The 23,239-nt window shown below is 38.8% G+C and overlaps 1 protein-coding gene across 3 annotated transcripts in view; it reads left to right on the plus strand.

Moving 5' to 3' along the window:
* LOC132378686 (genetic suppressor element 1-like) overlaps positions 1-23,239 on the plus strand; it is a 255,016-nt gene that overhangs the window by 161,973 nt on the left and 69,804 nt on the right. For 2 of the 3 annotated variants that reach the window (XM_059945790.1, XM_059945791.1), the window contains exons 3-4: positions 4,865-5,061; positions 21,016-21,179. In XM_059945790.1, the coding sequence (XP_059801773.1) occupies positions 4,865-5,061; positions 21,016-21,179 (361 nt within the window). Of the gene's footprint in view, positions 1-4,864; positions 5,062-21,015; positions 21,180-23,239 lie in introns of those variants that run through there. The other variant, XM_059945792.1, reaches the window with a different exon arrangement.

Here is a 23,239-nt window from a genome sequence, read left to right on the forward strand (position 1 = left end):
GTTCCAAACCCAGCATTGATATATATGAATGATGGGAAGGCAGAATACCTTATTAATATGTATTAGATACTCTCCATGCATGCACAAGCTTTCAGATGGGTTCGTTCAAATTTGTAAACAGAAACCGTGTCACTGGGTTTTAACAAGAATTCCACGCTAAATATCCAGACATTTACATGTGCTACGATACTTGTTGAATAATGCACGTTTCGAAATAAAATCGAAGAAAAAATTTCCAATGGCAATGGAAACACAGGAAGGTAGACACTGAGTGCTGAAATTTCCAAGACACTTGGACACTAGATTACTTCTTCATCAAGCAAGCTGGGAAACCAGTTTGTCTCGTTTGTCTAGAAAACATTGCTGTGAAGAAGGTGGCAATTATCAGGCAACATTACGAGACCCACCATAGTGGAAATTTTAACAAGTTTACTGGACAAGCAAGGAAAGATGAAGTTGAATGAATGAAGGCTAGTTTCGGAAAACAAACATCATTTTTTGCCAAGAAACGCAGTGAAAATGAAGGAAATACCCGTGCCACCTACAAAGTCTCAAAATGTATTGCAGAAAAGATTAAGCTTTTTATAGATGGAGAGTTGGTGAAAGAATGCTTACTGGCAGTGGTGGATATTGTTTGTCCTGAAAAGAAATCTTTATTTGCATCTATCAGTCTGTCAGCAAGAACGATCACACGGTGAGTTGAAGAAATGTCAGCCAATGTTAAAAGTTGTTTAAGGGATGCCTGTAATGAATTGCATTTTTTTCCCATTGGTTTGATGAGAGCACAGATTTGAGAGACACTGCTCAACTTGCAGTGTTTGTGCGAGGAGTGACCTCAACTTTTCAAATTTTTGAAGAGTTTATTCAATTAATTCCTATGAAGGACACGGTTACTGGAGCAGACATTTCTGAAGCTTTGTTGAAAATGATGTCAGAAATGAAACGTAATGTGTCGAAGCTAATTGGCATCACACTGATGGGGCACCAGTAATGGTGGGACAGAAAAAAGGCATCATCGCATTGCTGTAGGGACAAGTGGAATCACACAAAAGCTGGTTAAAATTTTCTTTTTTATTATACTTAATTTACCACCATTCAATGCATCATGTTCATACGTTTTATGTTTAAAGATTCTTTGTGTCCTTTTAACAGATTCAAAAGATGCCTTGATTTAAATAAATTGCAACTAAACTGAGTTCTTTGATTACTAATTGGCATCCTTGGTTAAGCACTAATGATTTTCTAGCATGCGTTATTCACTAATTTGAGGCAAAACATAACTAAATGTATTTAAGTGGGTAATTCCCAGAGTTCAAGTTTCTATGGCATTTATCTGGCCTACCGTCTGCTCATTAATACACGATCCAGCCCACAGAGGCATAAAGGTTGCCACCTCTGCTGTAGAGATTCACCAAAATGTTGCCTACAATGGAAGGATGTAGTTATAAAGAGAGATTGGGTCATCTGTGTTTGTTCTCACTGAGCTAGCGTAGGCTGAAGGGAGATCTGTTAGAAGATTATAAAATTCTAAGAGGGATCAAAAGAGTAGAGAGTATCTTTTTTCCCAGGGTCAAAATATCTAATACTAGAGGGTAAGCATTTAATATGAAATATGGAAAGTTTAAAGGAGATATGAGGGGCCATCTTTTACCACATAGATGAGAGGGTGTCTGGAATGTATTATCAGGGGTGGTAGTGGAGGCAGATATAATAGAGGCATTTAAGAGGCTCTTAGATAGGCAAATGAATATGCAGCGAATGGAGGGCTATCGACCATGTTCAGGCAGAAGGGACAAGTCTAATTAGGCATCATTATCTTAATTAATTTCCACAACATTCCAATCCTGTTCTCTTTCATAAGGCCTTTAATAAGATACTAAGCAAGGGAATCTATGTGCTCTAACTTTTAAACAAGAAGTTATCAGCTTTAACTTTAAACAAAATTAGAGCAGATGGACTGAAGTAAAATATTGACATGGGTTAAGAATGTTTAACAGGCAGAAAATGGAGATTAGGAATGAATGGACAATTTTTGATTTTTGGATTGTGGATCTGTGACTAGCAAAGTGCCTCAGGTGTTGGTGTTGGAATCTAAGATATTCACAATACATATTAATTACGGCATGGTAGGGCTATACATCTTCCCTGCCTCCTGTTAAAACACATGTGTTCACCGCATGTGCTCCCTGGATGCAGCTTTCCTTTACAGGATATCAGAGATGTCCTTCTTCGTCAAAGACAATGTTTCCCTTCCTCCTTCATTGAAGATGTCCTCACCCACATCTCCTCTGTTTCCTGAACATCCACTCTCAGTCCATCTTCCCGCCACCCTAACAGTGATAGAGCTCCTGTTGTCCTTACCTACCACCCCATTAGCCTCCGCATCCAACACATCAACATCTGCCATCTCCAAATGGATCCTACCATCAAACCACTTTCCTCTGTGATTCCCTTGTCCATTTGTCCCTCCTGACCAATCTCCCTCCTGGCATTTATCCCTTCAAGCAGCCAAAGTGTTACACCTGTCCATTCACCTCCTCCCTCACCTCCATTCAGGGCTCCATTCAGTCCTTCCAGGTGAGGCAACACTTCACCTGCAATTCTGCTGGGGTCATCTGTTGTGTCCAGTGCTCCTGAATGTGTCATCATAAATTGGGAGACTGATTTGTCAAGCACCTCTGCTCCATCTGCCACGAATGGATCTTCCTGGTGGCCAAACATTTTAATTCCAATTCCCATTACTGTTCTGCCATGGCAGTCCATGGCCTCCTCTGCTGCCAAGATGAGGCCACCCTCAGCAACATTCCATCTTATATTAGGGTTATATTCCATCTGGGTAGCCTCCAACCTGACGGCATGAATATCAATTTCTCCTCCTTGAAAAAAATAATTCCCATCCCGTCCCCTCTTCTTCTATTCTCCACTCTAGCTTCTTACCTCTTCTCATCTGCCTATCACCTCCCCTTGGGTCCCCTCATCCTTTCCTTTCGCTATGGTCCAGTCTCCTTTCCTATCAGATTCCTTCCTCTCCAGCTCTTTACCTTTACTACCCACCTGGCTTCTAAGAAAGAGAAGCAAGAGTAAGTTCCTCGCATCTTCCTCACCATTCCTTAAGATCATGGCTTGCTTTTTTACTGCAGCACCCTATCCATTTCCTTCACTCTCCCCTTTCTGACCCTCGTCACCCTATCCCCTCTTACATTTCTTTCATTTTCTCTTTCTTCCTCTCTTCTGCAGTCCCTTTCTTCCCTTCTTGCCTTCCTTTCTCTGCTTTTTCTTCTGTCTTTCCTCTCTCTCTACCCTTATCCCTCTTCAAATTCCTGTTTTCCTTCATCTATTCATTCCTTCATAACTCTCATTTTCTCTTTCTGGCTCTCTCACTCTCTCTATCTATCTATCTTTTTTCTCCACCTTCACACTTTCTTTCCTATTAATGAGATTTAATTGTCATTCATAGTAGTAGCAAAGCACTCATGTGGAGGTTGTCTAGATCAATGGTTTTCAGTGTTTCATGGTCTGTTAGTAAATCAGTTGCAAAACAGTCCAGACAAGTATCAGTGATGTGAGATTCAAGGACAGTTGATAACGTTTAGGGTAGAGACTCAGGAAGCATGATGGGAGCATGGGTCTATAGACAGGAGAACCATACATCTTTCCTTTTGTTACTCTGAACTTGCCCACAGTAGCTGCATACAACTGAAATATCATTTTCTTGTTGACACTGACTTTAAGGTTTAACCAAAGTCTTCTGACTGATTTCCTTCTGATTTCCAGTAAGCTATTTATTATAATGTGGCTTTGAGTGAACAACTTGATTAAAGTGAATAATCCGAAATGAAGTTTGAAAACCACTGTGATTATGAAGACTCTCAAGATCAATTTGCTTAATCCAGATTACTCAAAGCAGACAGCACCAAGTAACACACACTTTGGAGGCTCATAATGAGTTTAAGGGTAAACTGAAGAATGGTAAAAGGAGGAAGATACCAATGAGCACTCGCTAGTGTTCCTAGGTTAACCAAAGCTACTGAGGATGCTGACCATGTCTTTATCACCACATATGAAGCTAAAGTATGCTGTTAACAATACCACCAATTTCCTAATCCATAAATCAGATCTAGAATAGCATACTCTCAATTCTCCATTTCATTATTTGGGAACTGAAATACAATGGCCTTGATACTCCAAAGCAGATTCAAAATCTACAGTATTTTTGGCCTAATCTGGAACCATAGTCCTCTACACCACCACAGATGGAGTGTAGGATCAATTGTTGAATACGGTACAATTTTTGTTTCAGACTGTGCCCACAGTATACAACATGTGTAACATCAAATGCATGAACAGTAAGGCTTCACTGATAAGTCCTTGGCAGAATCACTTGAAAATTTAAAACAAGTGGGCAAGGTAGTTTGAGATTGCAATATATCAAAGCTCAAGGTAAATTTATTTTCAAAGTACGTATAAGGCACCATTTACAACACTGAGATTAATTTTCTTTTGGGCAGTCATAGTAAATATAAGAAACACAATAGGGTCAATGAAAGACCACATTCAACAGGACGGACAACAACCAATGTGTGAAAAAAACAAACTGTGCAAATACAAATAGAAAAAGAGTAAAAAGAAATAATAATAAATAAATAAGCAGTAAATATCAAGAACATGAGATGAAGAGTTTTTGAAAGTTGAGTCCAGTTCAGTGGGAACAGTTCAGTTCACACAAGTGCTTTATTTTACAATCAAGAAGGAAAATAGGTATTTCCATTGAGTACTAAACATTATTAGCTAAAGCAATTAGCATTGTGCTTATTAGCAGGAAAAGTATAATACTGATATTCTGTTTTACTCTTTATAATTTCAGGCTCTTTACATTGCAGTGAACATTCTCCTATATCGTCGCCAGTTGCTAATCATGGTTCTCCTGCTGGAACTGCCAAGTGGGCTCCAGGAACAATAATAGTTCCACCTGGAACCCAAAGAGTGGCAAATACTCCACCTGTAGTTACTATTGCTCCAACACAAACTATCAATGGGCTTTGGAGAGGTGAAGGTCGACAGGTAAGAGAAAGAAACCTGATATAATTATTGCATCCGATGCTGCTTAGGGATTTAAATTGTTTGTAGTACAATGTTCATGAATTTAACACAATATTGTGATGAAAATAATTGAGCCAAGAAGTAATACATTGCTAGAATTTATGAAGTGTAGTATTGTATTCTCTTTGTAGAAATATTAGAATAGCCACAAACCAATTCTAAATATGCTGCTTATACCTTGTTTAATTTGATGACCAGATATGATTATTGTACCATTTTTTATTATGGCCATGTGCTGATTACTGACATTTTTTTTAAAGAAAACCTATCTCTTTTCAAGTAAAATTGAACTATATGGAGGTGATTTTTGAAAACTTAATTGCAAGAAAATCAAAGGCTTAGAAATCACTGGTCAAAGTTAACAAACTATAGTACATCAGCACTCACAGTATCAAAGTGTTGTCTGAATTGAGAGTAGGTCAATCCTTATAGCTTAATTCTTGTTTAGCTGTATTTAAAATTCTGGATGTTCAGCAAGAGTAATTGTCATCACTGGTGTTTCATTAATGACTAAATTTTGAATTTAAACACAAAAATTGTTAACCATGTAGTAATGGATTAATGAAAATCTTGATTTATGACTGGGAGCAAACTAATATTGCCTTGGTTTTGATTGCAACCTTAAAGGTTTCCCCCTTGGGATTTTTCTCCCTTCTTTATATTTGTGGCGACCCTTGCATTAAGCACTGCCAGATCCAATGCTAAACATGACAAGATAAATACAGACAAACATTCGTTAGTTAAAGTTGCTGTAGGAGCTTCACGATGGATACAGATCATGGTTGAGGTTTTTAAAGCTAAAAGGAAAAGAGGTTAAAAAGGGTGTTTCATTGAATCATATCTGAGCACAGTAGCTCATGCCAGCAGTAAGGAGAAAGGATTAACCAAAGGCCAGGATCAGAACAAGATGGGCATAGCAAGGTAAAGCTCCTTGTAAATTTTAGGTGGATAAGTTAGTGGTGAAATTTAAACACTAAAAAAAAAATTTCTCATTTCATGTGTGGAGGTACAGAAAATCAAAGAAGGTGAACAAGGAGGGGTAAATTAGGAAAAGGAATTTAATGGGGCAACAACAATGAACATACAGAATGCAAAAATATACACAATTAATTTTAAGATATATATTAAGAAAACTTACAGTTATAATATCAACTTTCCATGTAGTGCATTTATCATACTCAGAGTATCCTAAAGTGCTTCAGAGTCAATGAAAGACATTTGAAGTTTAGTCATGTTGTAACATAGAGAAACACTCCAATGTAAGGCCCCAAAAGTAGCAATACTGATTAGACAATCTGATATAGTAGTATTGATTGATAAGTGAATGTTGTTCAAGATGCCCCTAGGAATATGAACATGGTCTCATTTTCAACACATCATCTAAATACGACATCTCTAAAAAAGCAACATTTGTGTAATATCACATAAAGTTTTAACATAACAAGTATCCTGATTTCACTGCTGTGGTATGAACACTTATGGCTTAAATGTAAGTGTGCAAGCACTATGCCAAAACTAAGGCATAAAGTTTCCACTAATTTTAAAAAAGTTCAGTATACAATATCCAGTTATTACTTGTGAAATCAGACTTTTGGCTCAATGTATCATGTCTATTTCAACTTAGGAGAGAAAGTTCTCTAAGCCTTGTATAATGCATTAATTAAAAAACAACGGATCTCTAATGTCAGATCCCATCAAGATACGTGAGTGGAAAGAAAAGTTAAATTGATAGGAAACCTCAGTTGGCATTCGCAACATCGCTTAAATGTATTACATTCCTTGATGTATATGTATGATAAGATGTTATCATATTAAATGTTAGTCTATTCAGAAATTAATATATTGTGATAATAGACAGATCACGTCTCAATGTGTCCTGAAGTATTTTGAAGCAAAATATTGTGAACTAATCACACAGAGGGTAAAAAGAGAAAATGAGAAAACAAAATCTAACTTTTATAGAACATTAAAAAATACACAATTAATGTTAAGATATATATTAAGAGATATTAATTGAGAGATGAATGTTAGTCAAGATGCCCCTGTTATCAGAAATGCACGTGGATGCTTAAGATCCTCCCCAGGTTTGTGACAGGGCTTTATTCCTGAAAACTGTTTATAATCTCATGCCTCTTCACAGTGCCAGAATGGAGTCAAGCTCCAAAGAGTCTTCTTTCCTTTTTGATTCTGCTAAGCTCACTCCCTTGGCAGTGGTTTCACAAGACAGTAGGTAGAGAGTGTGGGAATGTCATTCATCCATTTATGTGCAGCACTAGTTCAATGAAGGGGCTCTATTGAGACACTACTGTAATGGAACTGGAAAGGACAACCACGAAACAAAACTTAAAGAAAATCACTATATTTCATTTACAGTTCCATCCCGTGAAAAATGTCACAATCGATATTTGAAAAGACAAATTAAACAGGTGAATCTAATAAACTGAAGGGTGATACTGAATGCTATAAGCATAAATAATAATCTGAATTCAAATGCCAAATGAATTATGGTCATGTTTCCTTATTTCAGTTGGTGTTGAATTTTTCAGTATCACTCTATTGAGTAGAGTTGTCTCTCTAAAAGGAGTATATACCCAGCACTTTACTCTTAAGTTAATATACAGGTGTATGTTGCAAGGTTAATTCCTATACATACAGTTGCCATAAGAATCGTAAGTGAGTAGACAAAATGGATAAACAAATTCTACATCAGGATAAGCAGGATGACTGAACTTACGATTGACGGTTGTTCTCAGCCACCTTATGAATTCAACATTTTTTCCTCCTATATTTCCTCTCCAGCTCTTTCCTTATTTTTATACCTATGATCTTTTTTTTCCTGAAACTAGGAATGCAACACTCTACCCTAGGACCATTCAAGTTTCACTTTCTCCCATGGTAATTTGAGATTTAGACCTTTAGTTATTGTGACTTTGTAATCCACATCTGCATCCTGGTTTTCTGAATGTTGACGTTACTCTGAAGTATACTCCTTAGTTCTCCACCCAGATTTTCAATTGCAATAGCACAGCAAATTATCAGTATGTATGTGAATAGAAATGGGAATGATGATAAAAGGAAGGAGCAACATCTTAATAGAAAATATATGGGCCTGTAGCTTATCCCTGTAGATCATGGATAACAGTTCCTCATTTATGAGGCTTCTTTGAATCTATAATAATAACATTCTTGGAACAGTTCTTAGAAATATAATAATTGACTTGAAATCATTCCACAAAAGTAAAATTAATCACGAGTGATCTCATTTTTGGTGACTTTGTGAACAGGAATCTTATTATGAGAAGTTGTCCTTCTGCAGTAAAGCACTTGCTGATTGAATAACAAGTTGCCTTTAATTAACCAGCGACAATTCCAATTTTCTCTGATAGTTTGCCTAACCCAGACATGGGCAAACTACGGCCCGCGGGCCATATGCTTTTTAATAAGCTTTTTAATCCGGCCCGCAGAACTTGATGAAATTATATTAATAAACCTTGTTAACGTTTTTTCCCCGCAATTCTGGCATTTTCACAATAGATGACGCACTCTATATACATTGACCTTTGTTGAGGTGCAGCGTATTACTCCACATTTGCGCTTTACTCTTTGTTCGGCTCGACCTATTTGTGTGAACAGGCGTTCAGCATCATGAACATCAACAAAGCAAGCCACAGATCCAAGTTAACTGACCAACACCTCAGATCCATCCTGAGAATTGTCACAACAAAACTAAATCCAGACTTTGATGCGCTGGCTAAAAAGGGAGACCAACAACACTGTTCCCACTGAAATTAAAAATAAGTTTCTTCGTTGTGTTATGTAAAAAATGCATTTGAAAATATTTTTTTTCAATAAGCCTTACATGTTACATGTCATTTCTGTTAAGTGATGGACATGAGTAGTGCGCAGGTGCACGTACGTTCTCAAAATAAAAAATGCGCTCCAGATCAAATAACGAGCTCCGCATACTGGCGCGCTGTCACTGTTCTGTCCTTGTGCTGGTCGTTGTTGAGTTTTGGCACAGGGGACAATTGAATAAGAAGGAGCAGGACAAGTAGACCTGCATCTCCTACCGTTTTTGAAATAAAGACAGTCAGGAGGAGAGTGATGATGATAATATCTTGAAGGATAACAGAATTTTCAGTGCTTTAAAATAATAACTGTTACTATTAAAAAAAGCTGTATTTTATTCATTTAATTTTCAGTGTTTTAAAAGTCATTTCAATAAATAGCTAAATACCATGGGACTTCAAAGACAGATATTTTGTTGTAATGCATTTGTTCATTTTCAATTGAAATTAAAGCACATGTTTTCTACATATCCCATGATATTTTATTTTCTCTTATGAGGTGTATTACCAAAACACTCCATCCATCTGCTCCTGGTCCGGCCCCCCGTCAAATTTTAGAACCCTTTGTGGCCCACAAGTCAAAAAGTTTGCCCACCCCTGGCCTAACCTATTACCATCAGCTAAGCCAGTTAACTGGAAATTGCAATGATTTCTCAGATCAGCTAATTGATTGTAACCAGGAGTGAGGTAACTGCTTTATTTTCTTTCTTTCTAATGTAACATAATATCTTTTAAGTCTATTAACTAAACTCAAAATAGCATTGAAAGTACACATGTGGCATTTCTAGTCCTGCATCCTTAGAACACAGATAGAACATCCGACCATTTTTACCACGTCTGTACTTTTTTGTCTCAGTGTGTTTCCATTTGAGTGCCAGAACCCATTAACATAGCATACTTTATTGAAAAGAGCCTTATCAGCAAAATTGCCCTATATTATAGTTAAAACTCATCCCTGAATATCATTAATCTTCCAACTTCCTCTGTGTACTTCACTTTAACTCCTTTGCCTCTCTGAACTGACTGGCAACTCAGAATTTTGTACTGTCATTTTTGGTGGATTTCTTTGGATCCTCCCAATATATTTCTCTGGTACTTGGATAGCAGGGGTGCAGAAATTGTGTATGAGTAATCAAAGATTTTTCATTTCAATTTGTGCAGACATCTCCGCCTCTTGTTGGTCTATAACGAGATGATTATTAATTTGGTGTAATGAGCACTGATTGTCAGTCCCTTTTTACATGTCAAACCATCCTTCTGGAAATGGAGAATGAATCTATGATGTGCTGAATCCAAGGAAGTTTTGCAGTAAAAATAAATATTCATTAGCCATACCAAATTCTTACTTTGCAACATGTTATTGTTTAATATTTTGTATCTAAATACTAATATTTAATAGTTTTTCACTATTCAAAATGTTTTTCTATTTGCCTATTTTATACATTTTTGTCCCAGAATGTTCACTGAGATTTCAGTATTTGTGCAAGGATGGTATTAGTCTAATTGCACTTTCTCCTTTCTTGAATAACATTTGTTACATTACAATCTACTGCAGTAGTCTAAAATAGAGGGAAAATCAATGCATTTATTACCAAAACCCTAACATAGGGTTAACATCTAACGTAGGCAGGGGGTTAACATTTGAATCTGAGGGGAACCAATATTCTTGAGGGCAAGTTTACTAGAGTTGTTAGGAGTTGTTTAAACTAATACGGCAGGGAGATGGGAACCAGGATGTTAAAATGGAAGATGAGTCAGCTGGTTTACAAGTAGATGATCGATGTTACATGAATGTAAGTAAGGACAAGCCAATGATTGGGTACAAATGCGGCAGAGTAAAGAGTTAAATTGTACCACAGAGGCAAAACTCAAAAGGGTGAAGAACGTAGGACTGAAGGTGCTGTATTTAAATGTGTGTAGCATTCAGAATAAGGTGGACAAACTTGTGGTACAATTAGAGATTTGTCAGTATGACGTTGTGGGCATCACTGAGTCGTGGCTGAAAGAAGGTCATAGTTGGGAGATTAACAGCAAAGGATATACTTTATATCAAACGAACAGGCAGGAAGGCATAGGTGAATGTGTGGCTCTGTAGGTAAAAGATGGAATTACATCTTTAGAAAGAGGTGACATAGGGGCAGAGAATGGTGAAGCTTTGCGGATGGAGTTAAGAAACTGCAAGGGGAAAAACAACATTTGGGAATCATATATAGACCTCCAAATAGTAGCCAAGATGTGGGGTTGAGTTTGTAAAGGGAGCTGAAAAAGGCATGTAATAAGGGTAATGATACATATGTAATGGAATTTCAATATGCAAGTGGATTGGGAAAATTCATGAAGTCCACAATCAGGTCTTTTGTCTTACTGATGTTGAGTGCCAGGTTGTTACTGTGACACCACTCTACTAGTTGGCATATCTTGCTCCTGTATGCCCTTTCATCACCATCTGAGATTCTACCAACAACGGTTGTATTATCAGCAAATTTACAGATGCTATTTGAGCTATTAGAGCCACACAGTCATGGGTATAGAGCGAGTAGAATAGTGGGTTAAGCACACACCCCTGAGGTGCTCAAGTGTTGGTCGTCAGCGAGAAGGGGATGTTACCACTAATATGCACAGACTGTGGTCTTCCAGTTAGGAAGTCGAGGATCCAATTGCAGAGGGAATTACGGAGGCCAGGTTCTGTAACTTCTCAATCAGGATTGTGGGAATGATGATATTAAATTCTGAGCTATATTCGATGAACAGCTTCCTGACATAGGTGTTTGTGTTGTCCAGTGGTCTAAAGCCGTGTGGAGAGCCATTGAGATGGCATCTGTCGTTGACCTATTGTCGTGATAGGCAAATTGCAATGGGTCCAGGTCCTTGCTGAAGCAGGAGTTCAGTCTAGACATGATCAACCTCTCAAAGCATTGCGAGTGCTACAGGGTAATAGTCATTCAGGCAGCTCACATTATTCTTCTTAGGCACTGGTGTAATTGTTGCCTTTTTGAAGCAAGTGAGAACTTCCACCTCTGGCAGTGAGAGGTTGAAAATGTCCTTGAATACTCCTGCCAGTTGGTTGGCACAGGTTTTCCGAGCCTTACCACTGAGACCTTCCTCCTTGCGTGGGTTCACCCTTTTTAAAAGCAGCCTAATATAGGTCTTTGAGACAAAGCTCACAGGGTCATCAAGTGCAGCAGGGATCTTCATATTCTCCCTTTCAAAGTGGGCATAGAAGATGTTGAGTTCATCTGGTAGTGAAGCATCGCTGCCATTCATGCTATTGAGTTTCACTTTGTAGGAAGTAATGTCTTGCAAACCCTGCCTGAGTTGTTGTACATCCAGTATTGACTCCAAACGCGTTCAAAATTGTCTCTTCGACCTTGAAATAGCCCTCTGCAAATCATACTTGGTTTTTTAGTGCAGACCTGGATCACCAGACTTGAATGCCACAGATCTAGCCTTCAGCAGATTACGTACCTCCTGGTTCATCCATGGCTTTTGATTTTGGAATGTATAGTAAGTCTTTGTGGGCACACACTGATCCACACAGGTTTTAATGAAGTTGGTAACAACTGCAGCATATTTATCCAGATTCGAAGATGAATCCTTGAATACAGTCCAATCCAACGATTCAAAGCAGTCTTGTAATCACTCCTGTGCTTCCCTCGTCCATACCTTCTTGGTCCTCACTACTGTTGCTGCAGTTGTCAGTCTCTGCCTACACTCAGGGAGTAGAAGTACAGCATTCTTGATGTTGGTGTAACAATAGTCCAGTGTGTTTTTTCCTCTGGTATTGCAAGTGATCTGTTGATGGTAATTGCTTAGTGATTTTTTCTGACTGGCCCGGTTAAAATCCTCCAAAACGACGGTGAAGGCATTAGGGTGTGCTGTTTTGTGTATGTTGATCCCATTGCTCAGATTATCTAAAGGCAGTTTGACATTGCCTTGAGGTGGAATGTATACTGCTACCAAAATGATCCCAGAAATCTCCCATGGTAGGTAAAAAAGGACGACACTTGACTGCTAGATATTCCAGGTCTGGTGAGCAAAACTGGGATAGCACTGATATATTTGTGCACCAAGAAGAGTTGATCATGAGGCATACTCCTCCACCTCTGCTTTTGAGAGACTCTATAGATCTACCCTGTCGATGTATAGTAAACCCGTCCATCTGAATTGCTGCATCCGGTACAGAAGGGGTTAACCAGGATTCTGTGAAACAAAGGACACAAGCAGTCCTAACGTCCCTCTGATTCAGCACCCTAGCTCTGACGTCATCGAGCTTATTCACCAGAGACTGCACATTTGCCAGCAAGATCGTCGATATTGAGAGTGTAAAACCCCATTTACTTAAACACACTTGCATCCCTGACCTGCAGCCATGTTTCCTGTGTAGATCGGGTGTTGTGTAATAACCCAGATCTTATTAGGGACTTTAATGTAAAGGAACCCTTAGGAAGCAGTGATCATAACCTGATTGAATTTATACAGCAATTTGAGAGGCAGAAGCTTTGCTTACATGTAACAGTATCACAATGGAATAGGCCAGTTAGCCCAACTTCAGTGGTTGGGAAAGAGTTGGAATCTATTATTAAGGTTGAGGTTTCAGTGTACTTGGAGATTAAAATTGCACCGTAGTGGAGAAAACTATCCTCACAGGCATCTTGTATAACACAGCCAAAAGCCATCAAGCAACATCATTTTTAACATGTAGGGCTTTCTCTTTCCATCATGGGTTGTCACTACTTAATTTCATGCCCTTCCACCTTGGATAATTCAATGCTCTCTTCAGATATATCTAATTTTTGTCTCCCTCCAAATCCTCTCATAAGATTCCTCTTAAAATGAACCTGATGTTTGAAGTATAAATGTAATTTTCCTTTTCAGTCAAAAATGTTAATTCTAGATCTATCTTAGGGTATAACCGAAGTTGTGCATAATTGTGCCAATAAATTTATACCAAGTAATTGAGTGATCTGTAGTTTACAGTTACATTGATTCTTAAAGCAAACTTGCTTTATAGCCTAAAATGAAATTCACTTCCCACAGGGCTGAGGAAAATTTAAAATAATAAGCTCTAAAGGTGCATTTTAGAGCTTCGGAATTCAATACTCAGTGTTTGTCTACAGAAAGCAGTGTTTTTGCTATTATGAGAAAATATTTAATTAAGCTGCCGCAGAAGGGAATCTAAATAAAGGTCTCTCTGTCTCAAGCATCATAACACTAAACAGTGCAAAATAACGGTATTTAACAACAATTATTTTTGACGCTGGTGATTGAGTAGTAGACTTTGATATTATGAATCATTATGTCAAGAAATTATAATGAAAAACTAGTGCAGAATCTTGCTCTGACCCGAGACAAAATTTTATGCACTGATTTGAAATTGGAGTCACACCCTTTCATTAGCACTTGTTATCATCAGTTTTTGAGAGGGTGCAAATGTACGCTGGTTTTGTTTGTCTAGGGAGAAGCCTGACAAAATAAATTAACTATTGAGATGCTGATGAAGTGCAAACACAATTCAAGACATTTTAGTGTAAAATGTGAGATTTACGATCAGTGTATACAGTGGATTCCGGTTAATTGGGCCATCATTAATTGGGACAGCTGCTTATTTGGGACAACTCTGTAAGAACAAAAACTAATGAAGAAAATAGCTGGGATTCCCATTGTTTATTTGGGACATTATGCCACTTAATTGAGACAGGAGACTATTGTCGAACAGTTTCAAGTCGCCTGCATTTGTGTGGCAGGTAGACACTGCATTATGCTTAGAGTGTACAGTTTTTAAATAGAGTCAGTTGTGTGTGTTTGTGTTTAAAAAGCAGCGATTTTTTTGTCACTGATAGTTGGCAAGAAATAAGCAATAAGGCAATTCAGAACATTTTTGCTCACAAACGAGAAAATCTGCAGATGCTGGAAATCCAAAGCAATACACACAAAATTGTGAAGGAACTCAGAAGGCCAGGCAGCATCTATGGAAAAGAGTAAACTGTCAATGTTTTGGGCTGAAATGTCAACTGTTTACTCTTTTCCATAAATGCTGCCAGGCCTGCTGAGTTTCTCCAGCATTTTGTATGTACTTAAATTTTTACTCACTGTGATTTCAAGCACTCATGCTTGGAGATGCTAGAAATGACTATTAGTTACGAACAGTTTTTAAAATAGTGTCAGTTGTGTGTGCTTGTGTTAGTTAACAACAGACACCAATTCAAAAAGCAGTGATAGGCACATGTGTCGCATTTGCACAGGCTCCTCCATGGACTGGGTACCGGGTGATGATAGACGGTAATCCAGAGAGTTGGAAGTTTGAGATGTTCTTTCCCCCTGCCACTCAGTTGTCCGGTTGTCAACTCGAGTGGCCGGATACATCAGGTCATCCAGGTTCTCCCGCTTGTCACGGACAGTAATCTTGTGCCAGACTCCTATACTCAGTCCACACTGGAAGACAGTGATGAGGAATCTTTTCTTCCATCCCATCTCCACTGCAAGAATACGGAACTTTACTGCATAGTCCATAGCAGACCAACAGAATCAACAAACTCATTCGTAAGGCCAGTGATGTTGTGGGGGTGGAACTGGACTCTCTGACGGTGGTGTCTGAAAAGAGGATGCTGTCCAAGTTGCATGCCATCTTGGACAATGTCTCCCATCCACTCCATAATGTACTGGTTAGGTACAGGAGTACATTCAGCCAGAGACTCATTCCACCGAGGTGCAACACTAAGAGTCATAGGAAGTCATTCCTGCCTTTGGCCATCAAACTTCACAACTTCTCCCTCGGAGTGTAAGACACCCTGAGCCAATAGGCTGGTCCTGGACTAATTTCCATTTGGCATTATTTACTTATTATTATTTAATTATTTATGGTTTTATATTGCTATATTTCTACACTATTCTTGGTTGGTGCGACTGTAACAAAACCCAATTTCCCTTGGGATCAATAAAGTATGTCTGTTTGTCTGTCTGCCTGCCTGTCTGTCTGTCTGTCTGTCTGTCTTACGGATCTTCTTCCTTGGTGCAGGTCCTGGAGTCAGTGGGCAGCCTCCTGACCCCATACTGGAAGGTCAAAAACTCTCTTTAACTCGACAACAATTCACCAAAATCACTGGACTGTTAGTGATCTTTGCATTTAATAGACTGAGTGGGGGCCCATCTAAAAGATTTACCTTGTACACCAGTTTACATCCAGCATCACCAAACCAATCAGTCTGGATTTGGAACGTCAGCTCACATTGTGTAATGAAACTCCTGCAGCCTTTGGGGTCACCGGAGTATCTGCCTAGTGGAGGAATACTCAGTTCTGGTGTGGACACAGGAGTTGGGGCATTAGTTGCCGAGCTTAATGGGGCAGTAGAAAAGGTGGATCTGGGAGATGCTGGGAGAGGGACTGACATGTCCAAAGGCTGCTGAATTGTGTTTGCTAGAATGGTAATGGTTGTCACCTAATGCTGGCTATTGGCTGTGAGCTCCTGAACTGCGGCTGTGAGAGCGGAGAACGCTGCCACCTGATTCCAATTGTGTGCGGTGAGCTGCTGAAGTGTCTCTGTGAGAAATTATGCCTGCTCCTCCAGCTGAGACTGAGCTCATCGAATTGAGATTATCTGTCATATTGCTTTGATCACTTCTCCCAACACAGGTTCAACTGCCAGTAACTTCTCTCCTATCTGGCCAATGAACGTCAAGGCCAAGGTCAGCTGCTCTCTCTCTCTCTCTGCTGGACCATTTTCGTGGTCGAGACTTACTGCCTCATGGTGTGTATTTCGCCCAAGTGAGGAGAGAGGGAGAGAGACGTTAAAGCAGGTCAACAGTTCACAGATCATGAGAACTCTTACAGACTTTGAAGAAAATCAAAAACAATAAATGCTAGGCCAAGAGGGCCATTAAATAAAACTCTCAAACTGAAAGCTAATGCCAACAGTGTGGCTGGAAGCAATAACTAAATACTAAATGAATACCGCTCCTTTACAGCACCAATCAAAATGGTAGTCTTTTTCTCAGACAGGGATGAGGGTGAGCAAAGAGTGTAAACGTTGCTGTGCTTTTGGTCAAGTGTTGACAAGACTAGAACAAAAAAAGTAAGTTAAATACCACCATAATAGAACACTAATTAGCTGAAACATGCACGCCCACAACCACAAATGCCGAACCCGTTCTGCAACCTGCCTGCACAGACACATATACCCCGTGTCAGAGTCTGTGGTTGTGAACCACAATTGAATAAGAACAAGGCTGATCTGATTTTAGCTTCAATTCCACATTCCTATTTACCTGTGATAATCTTTCAGTTCCTGCTGAATGCCCACAAAACCGTGGAGATGTATATTAACTTCAGTAGTAATGTGTCTCCTCTCCCACCCACTCTACCATTAGCACTGCTTCAACATTCAGGTTCTTGGGCAACATTATTTCACAAGACTTCATGTGGGAGAACCCTATCTCCTTCATTAATAAAAAGATTCAGCAGATAATATACATCTTGTTGGTAAACCTCCATCTTCCCTGATGCAATTCTATACTGCCATTATAGAGAATGTCCTTTTATCAGCCATTACTGTCTGGTTTGGTGCAGCATCCTCCCACAATTTATGAAAACTACATCAAAATGTGCTAGGGAAATTCTAGGCAGTTTCTAGAATAAGTTGCATGGTTGGCACAACATTGTGGGCTGAAGGGCCTGTAATGTACTATATATCTCTATGTTCTATCAGCAGAAAATATCAGTGCTGCAGATTACTATCACTGCAGGACTTGTATTTGTCCACTATAAAGAAGCGAACAGGAAAAGTTATTGCAGGCATTACCCACCCTGCCTTTTCCAAAAGCTACCTTCTGGAAGACGCTATAAAGCTATTACAACAAAAATATCGTGCCATTTTAAAAGTTTGTTCCCTCATGCAGTTAATCTGATCAACCTCCTCTAACTACTAACCCCGTCACAGCACTGTAAATACTATAAACTGCATTTTATAATGCTGCTTACATTGTAAATACATGCTACTATTTGTGTATATATGCACATTTTATTCCATATCTGTACTTTAACCTCTACGTTTATAATTATATAATTCTTTATTCTCATTTTCGTTTGTTTTTTTCTGTTGCATGTTGCCAACACACCACAGTAAATTCCTAATACGTGTAGATGTATATGGCAAATAAATTTGATTCCTGATTCTTGATCTTTGGTCCTTGCTTATCAAGTCTCCACCTAACTCTCCCCTTAAAAATTAAGACTGTGCTTTTATCATCCTTTGAAGAAGACAGTTCTAAAGATTCTTTTCACACTTCTGGTATTGCTCTGTTCTGCATGGTTTGGCAATTAATAAATTCTACAACTAGCTGTTCCACTTTTTTAGTTATTATCATTATGAGAAAGATACCAGAACAATTCTAGGAATTTGAAGGTAATTTACATTATTTTCAAACGGTCTGCAATCTGAACTGGATCATGGGTTAGAACATGAAAGAAATCACTTTACCACTGTATCAATAGATTTTACTTTCTCTTTGATGCCTGTTAGAAGCTTAAAAAATGTGGGTAGTTTCAAAGCAGATTATTAACTCCAAACAAAACCTGACCAATGCCTGTGAACATCAGTACTTTTGAATCATGAAAGGGGATTGAACATGAATGAATTCATGAATAAAACAATTAAATTAGAAGTAATAAGGAACTCCCAAAGAGAGGCTTGAAAAGGCAATATGCTTTCTCAAGAAAACTTCATAAAAATCATGCAATGCATCTAATTTCACAACAAAAATAAAGGTAAAGTTTTAAAGCAGAAGTGGAGGAGGGTGCTTACATATGCCATTTTTCAATAAATCAGGTATGCAAGCCCAGGAGAAAATGCTCATAGTGGGGGTTAGGGAATGGCATACCAGTCAGAAGTTTTGTCTTCGCTTTTCACTTTATGATACTCATAGTTCTTGATGCTAAGATCTTTGGACTTTGCACTGTCTGTTAAAGGAGGTGTTCATCCCAGGATCCCATGTCACTGTAGCACTTGCGTCTTTCAAAAATACTGACGGTTTGGAGGCTTTTTGCATCTATTATGGGAGTTCCTCACTTGCAGACCAGTTACTTTTATGAAAACAGTATATTGCAAGTTAATGGTATGAGAAAGTAAAAGAATCAGTTAACACAAGCGTCAGAAGTTAGCTGAATAATTTGTCTAGATTTGTCAGAAATAATAAGCAAGTAAAGTGAACATAAATTAAGATATAATTCACAAGAGACAGAATGGAAGGACAGCAGCGGGAAAAACAAAACAAAATGTGTTTTGTCAGTTTTGTAGGTAAAGACCTAGCAAGCACATACAAGCTTAAGTTGAGCATTTTATCAAAAAAAAACATTACAGTCGGCCCTCCTTATCCGCGGGGGATTGGTTCCGGGACCCCTCGCGGACACCAAAATTCGCGGATGCTCAAGTCCCTTATTCAACCTGTCAGTGCAGTGGATCTTAGGACCCAGCGGAATCCCTGACCTTATTTAACCTGTCTCAGTGTGGTGGACATTAGGACCCAATGGCAGAGATCTGAATCCGCAGTGTTTCTGTTCACGAAAATAATCACGATCATGATTGAAAATAAAGCAGAAATAATAAAGCAATCAGAAAGAGGTGAAACACCATTGGTCATTGGAAAAACGTTAGGCTACGTCGGTCAAAGATCGGAACAACTTTAAAGGATAAAGTGAGAAAGACCCTGCCCCGATGAAAGCTACAGTTATTACTAAACAACACAGTGGTATAATTATTGGGTTTTGGGGTTTTGGGTTTTTGATCCTCCACATCAATCTGACACGGTGGAGAGCGCACTCTGGAGTGGTCTGTCACTAGATTGAACTCAGGAACTTCTGTTCCCACGCCCGGCACTGAAACGTACATTCTTAAGTGCATAGAAAGGTAAAATATATACTATATGCTAAGACAAACGTTTGACTAACTGACGCTAAATAATACCGGATGTACCTGTTCCGACTTACTTAGTAAGAAAACTTACGATTTTTTTCAATTCCGATGCATGATAACCCACATACATCCTCCCATATACTTTAAGCCATTTCTAGATTACTTATAATACCTAATACAATGTAAATGCTATGTAAAATGGTTGTTATACTGCATTGTTTAGGGAATAATGACAAGAAAAAATAAGTCTGTACATTTTCGAACAACAATTGCTGGAAGAGCACTTCCGGGTTTTCGTGATTCGCGGTTGGTTGAATTCGTGCATGCGGAATCCGCGGATAAGGAGGGCTGACTGTATTTGTTATGCCCAAAAATAACTTTATGGGGTTGATTTTGCAAGTTTGTTGAAATTGGATCCTCAACACACCTATAAATAGTTCCTCACAACATAACTACTGGAAGTCTTGCTGCTGCTGCAACGAACTCAATCTCCCTAAGCAAATTGAACATCTACATTAATGGTATTTGTGCTCCTGTATGCCTTTACTGTTGAGTAGGCAACAGAATATTTCTGTTGTATGTGGATAAATCCAAATTTCATAACTCTAATTTCATAAATTATTTCACAGTCAGTGTATGCTACAACTAAACCACAAAAATGTGGGTTTTAATGTGGCTCTACAATTTATATTCCTCCTTTAATTCAGTCATCTCTTTCAAAATAAGTGAATTGAAATAATACAGTTGTGCAATCCATTTATAACATTTTCATATGAAATTGTTTTCTGACTTGATTTATGGTATGACACACTGTTAAAATGTACATGGCAATGAATTACGTTTTTTTGCACAGTGCTGAATTTGAGGCATTCTGTTTAATGCCATTTTCCTCTTGAAAATTACACAGAATTAGCTCCCTGGAGTGCAAAGGCAACACAGGCCTAAACAGAGGCCATCTGCAGCAGTGTGCTAATGGCGAGTGAGATTAATTAGAACAGCAGCAGCATGCAAATATGTAAATGAGTATTTCTCCATTATCTCTCCAATCATGCTGTAATTGTTTAATTTTATGTGAAATGACATATTCTTCCTTCTGGTGTTTAGACCAGATGCTGAAGTTAAGGTTTTTGACAACTAACTATAATTATATTCTCTCTCCTTAGCCCTCAGGCAGAATCCTGAGATCCAGAAGTTCCGTTCACCCACTTTCTACAGAGTCTTTATTAGAAAGAGATAAGTCACCAGTGCCCACACATGCTGCTCCCTCACATCCAGCTTTCTATTTATCCAGCCATCCCATCCAAGATTCACACTATTCAACCATCAAGTAAGTCATTAATCAACCACCATACCAAAACTTAAGTACAGTTATCTCAGTGTCATAGTCTCATAAAGTCTGTATGTTATTAATTGTTGTAAATATTAGTCAATTCTTTCTTCTCAGCCTGGGCTTGTCCTCTCAATATAACTGATTCCAATATTGTATCTATTTAATTGTTACTATATAGAAAATTTACTCCGGTCAGTACAGTAATTATTTGATTTATTTTTTTAAATTTAGAGTTCATGCATGTGACTTTTGCATTTTATAAGAATGGCAATTTTATAAATTTTAAATTCTCCTCCCAACACTCCATCACTCACACTGTGTAATGTATTTTTCCAACTCGTATAACCTGCTTGGTGTAATGCCTCAGCCTTCCATTGTGCTTTTTCTTTCTTGGCAGTTTGTGAAAAGGTGGAGCTCAGAGTATAAAGTACATTCTCGTGATGAGCTTTCCTCACCTTCTAACAAGTTCAAGCCAAGTTCAAGTTTAATTGTCATTCAACCATACTTGAACAGCCATTAATGCAGCCAAATGAAACATTGTTCCTCTGGGGCCAAGTTTCAAAATACACTACCATCAGTCATCCACATCACAAGGCACATAGAGCACATATAAGATAGCAGTAAGGTAGAGTCACAGAAAAAAATTTACAGTCCAAGTCCTTGAGTCCATGAATGTTGCAGCAGTCTACTGTATAACATAGAAACATAGAAAATAGGTGCAGGAGTAGGCCATTCGGCCCTTCAAGCCTGCACCGCCATTCAGTATGATCATGGCTGATCATCCAATTCAGAACCCTGTACCTGCTTTCTCTCCATACCCCCTGATCCCTTTAGCCACAACGGCCATATCTAACTTCCTCTTAAATATAGCCAATGAACCGGCCTCAACTGTTTCCTGTGGCAGAGAATTCCACAGATTCACCACTCTCTGTGTGAAGTTTTTCCTCATCTCAGTCCTAAAAGGCTTCCCCTTTATCCTTAAACTGTAACCCCTCATTCTGGACTTCCCCAACATCGGAAACAATCTTCCTGCATCTAGCCTGTCCAATCCCTTTAGAACTTTATACGTTTCAATAAGATCCCCCCTCAATCTTCTAAATTCCAGTGAGTATAAGCCTAGTCGATCCAGTCTTTCTTCATATGAAAGTCCTGCCATCCCAGGAATCAATCTGGTGAACCTTCTTTGTACTCCCTCTATGGCAAGAATGTCTTTCCTCAGATTAGGGGACCAAAACTGCACACAATACTCTAGGTGCGGTCTCACCAAGGCCTTGGACAACTGCAGTAGAACCTCCCTGATCCTGTACTCAAATCCTTTTGCTATGAATGCCAACATACCATTTGCCTTTTTCACCACCTGCTGTACCTGCATGCCCACCTTCAATGACTGGTGTACAATGACACCCAGATCTCATTGCACCTCCCCTTTTCCTAATCGGCCACCGTTCAGATAATAATCTGTTTTCCTGTTCTTGCAACCGAAGTGGATAACCTCACATGTATCCACATTAAATTGCATCTGCCATGAATTTGCCCACTCACCTAACCTATCCAAGTCACCCTGCATCCTCTTAGCATCCTCCTAACAGCTAACACCGCCGCCCAGCTTCATGTCATCTGCAAATTTGGAGATGCTGCATTTAATTCCCTCGTCTAAATCATTAATATATATTGTAAACAACTGGGGTCCCAGCACTGAGCCTTGCGGTACCCCACTAGTCACTGCATGCCATTCTGAAAAGGTCCCGTTTACTCCCACTCTTTGCTTCCTGTCTGCCAAGCAATTCTCCATCCACATCAATACCATACCCCCAATACCGTGTGCTTTAAGTTTGCACACTAATCTCCTGTGTGGGACCTTGTCAAAAGCCTTTTGAAAATCTAAATATACCATATCCACTGGCTCTCCCCTAACCACTCTACTAGTTACATCTTCAAAACATTCTATAAGATTCGTTTGATGATTTTCCTTTCACAAATCCATGCTGACTTTGTCTGATGATTTCACCTCTTTCCAAATGTGCTGTTATCACATCTTTGATAACCGACTCTAGCAT

This window comes from Hypanus sabinus, chromosome 20 (assembly GCF_030144855.1).
Source record: "Hypanus sabinus isolate sHypSab1 chromosome 20, sHypSab1.hap1, whole genome shotgun sequence".
Lineage (NCBI taxonomy): Eukaryota > Metazoa > Chordata > Chondrichthyes > Myliobatiformes > Dasyatidae > Hypanus > Hypanus sabinus.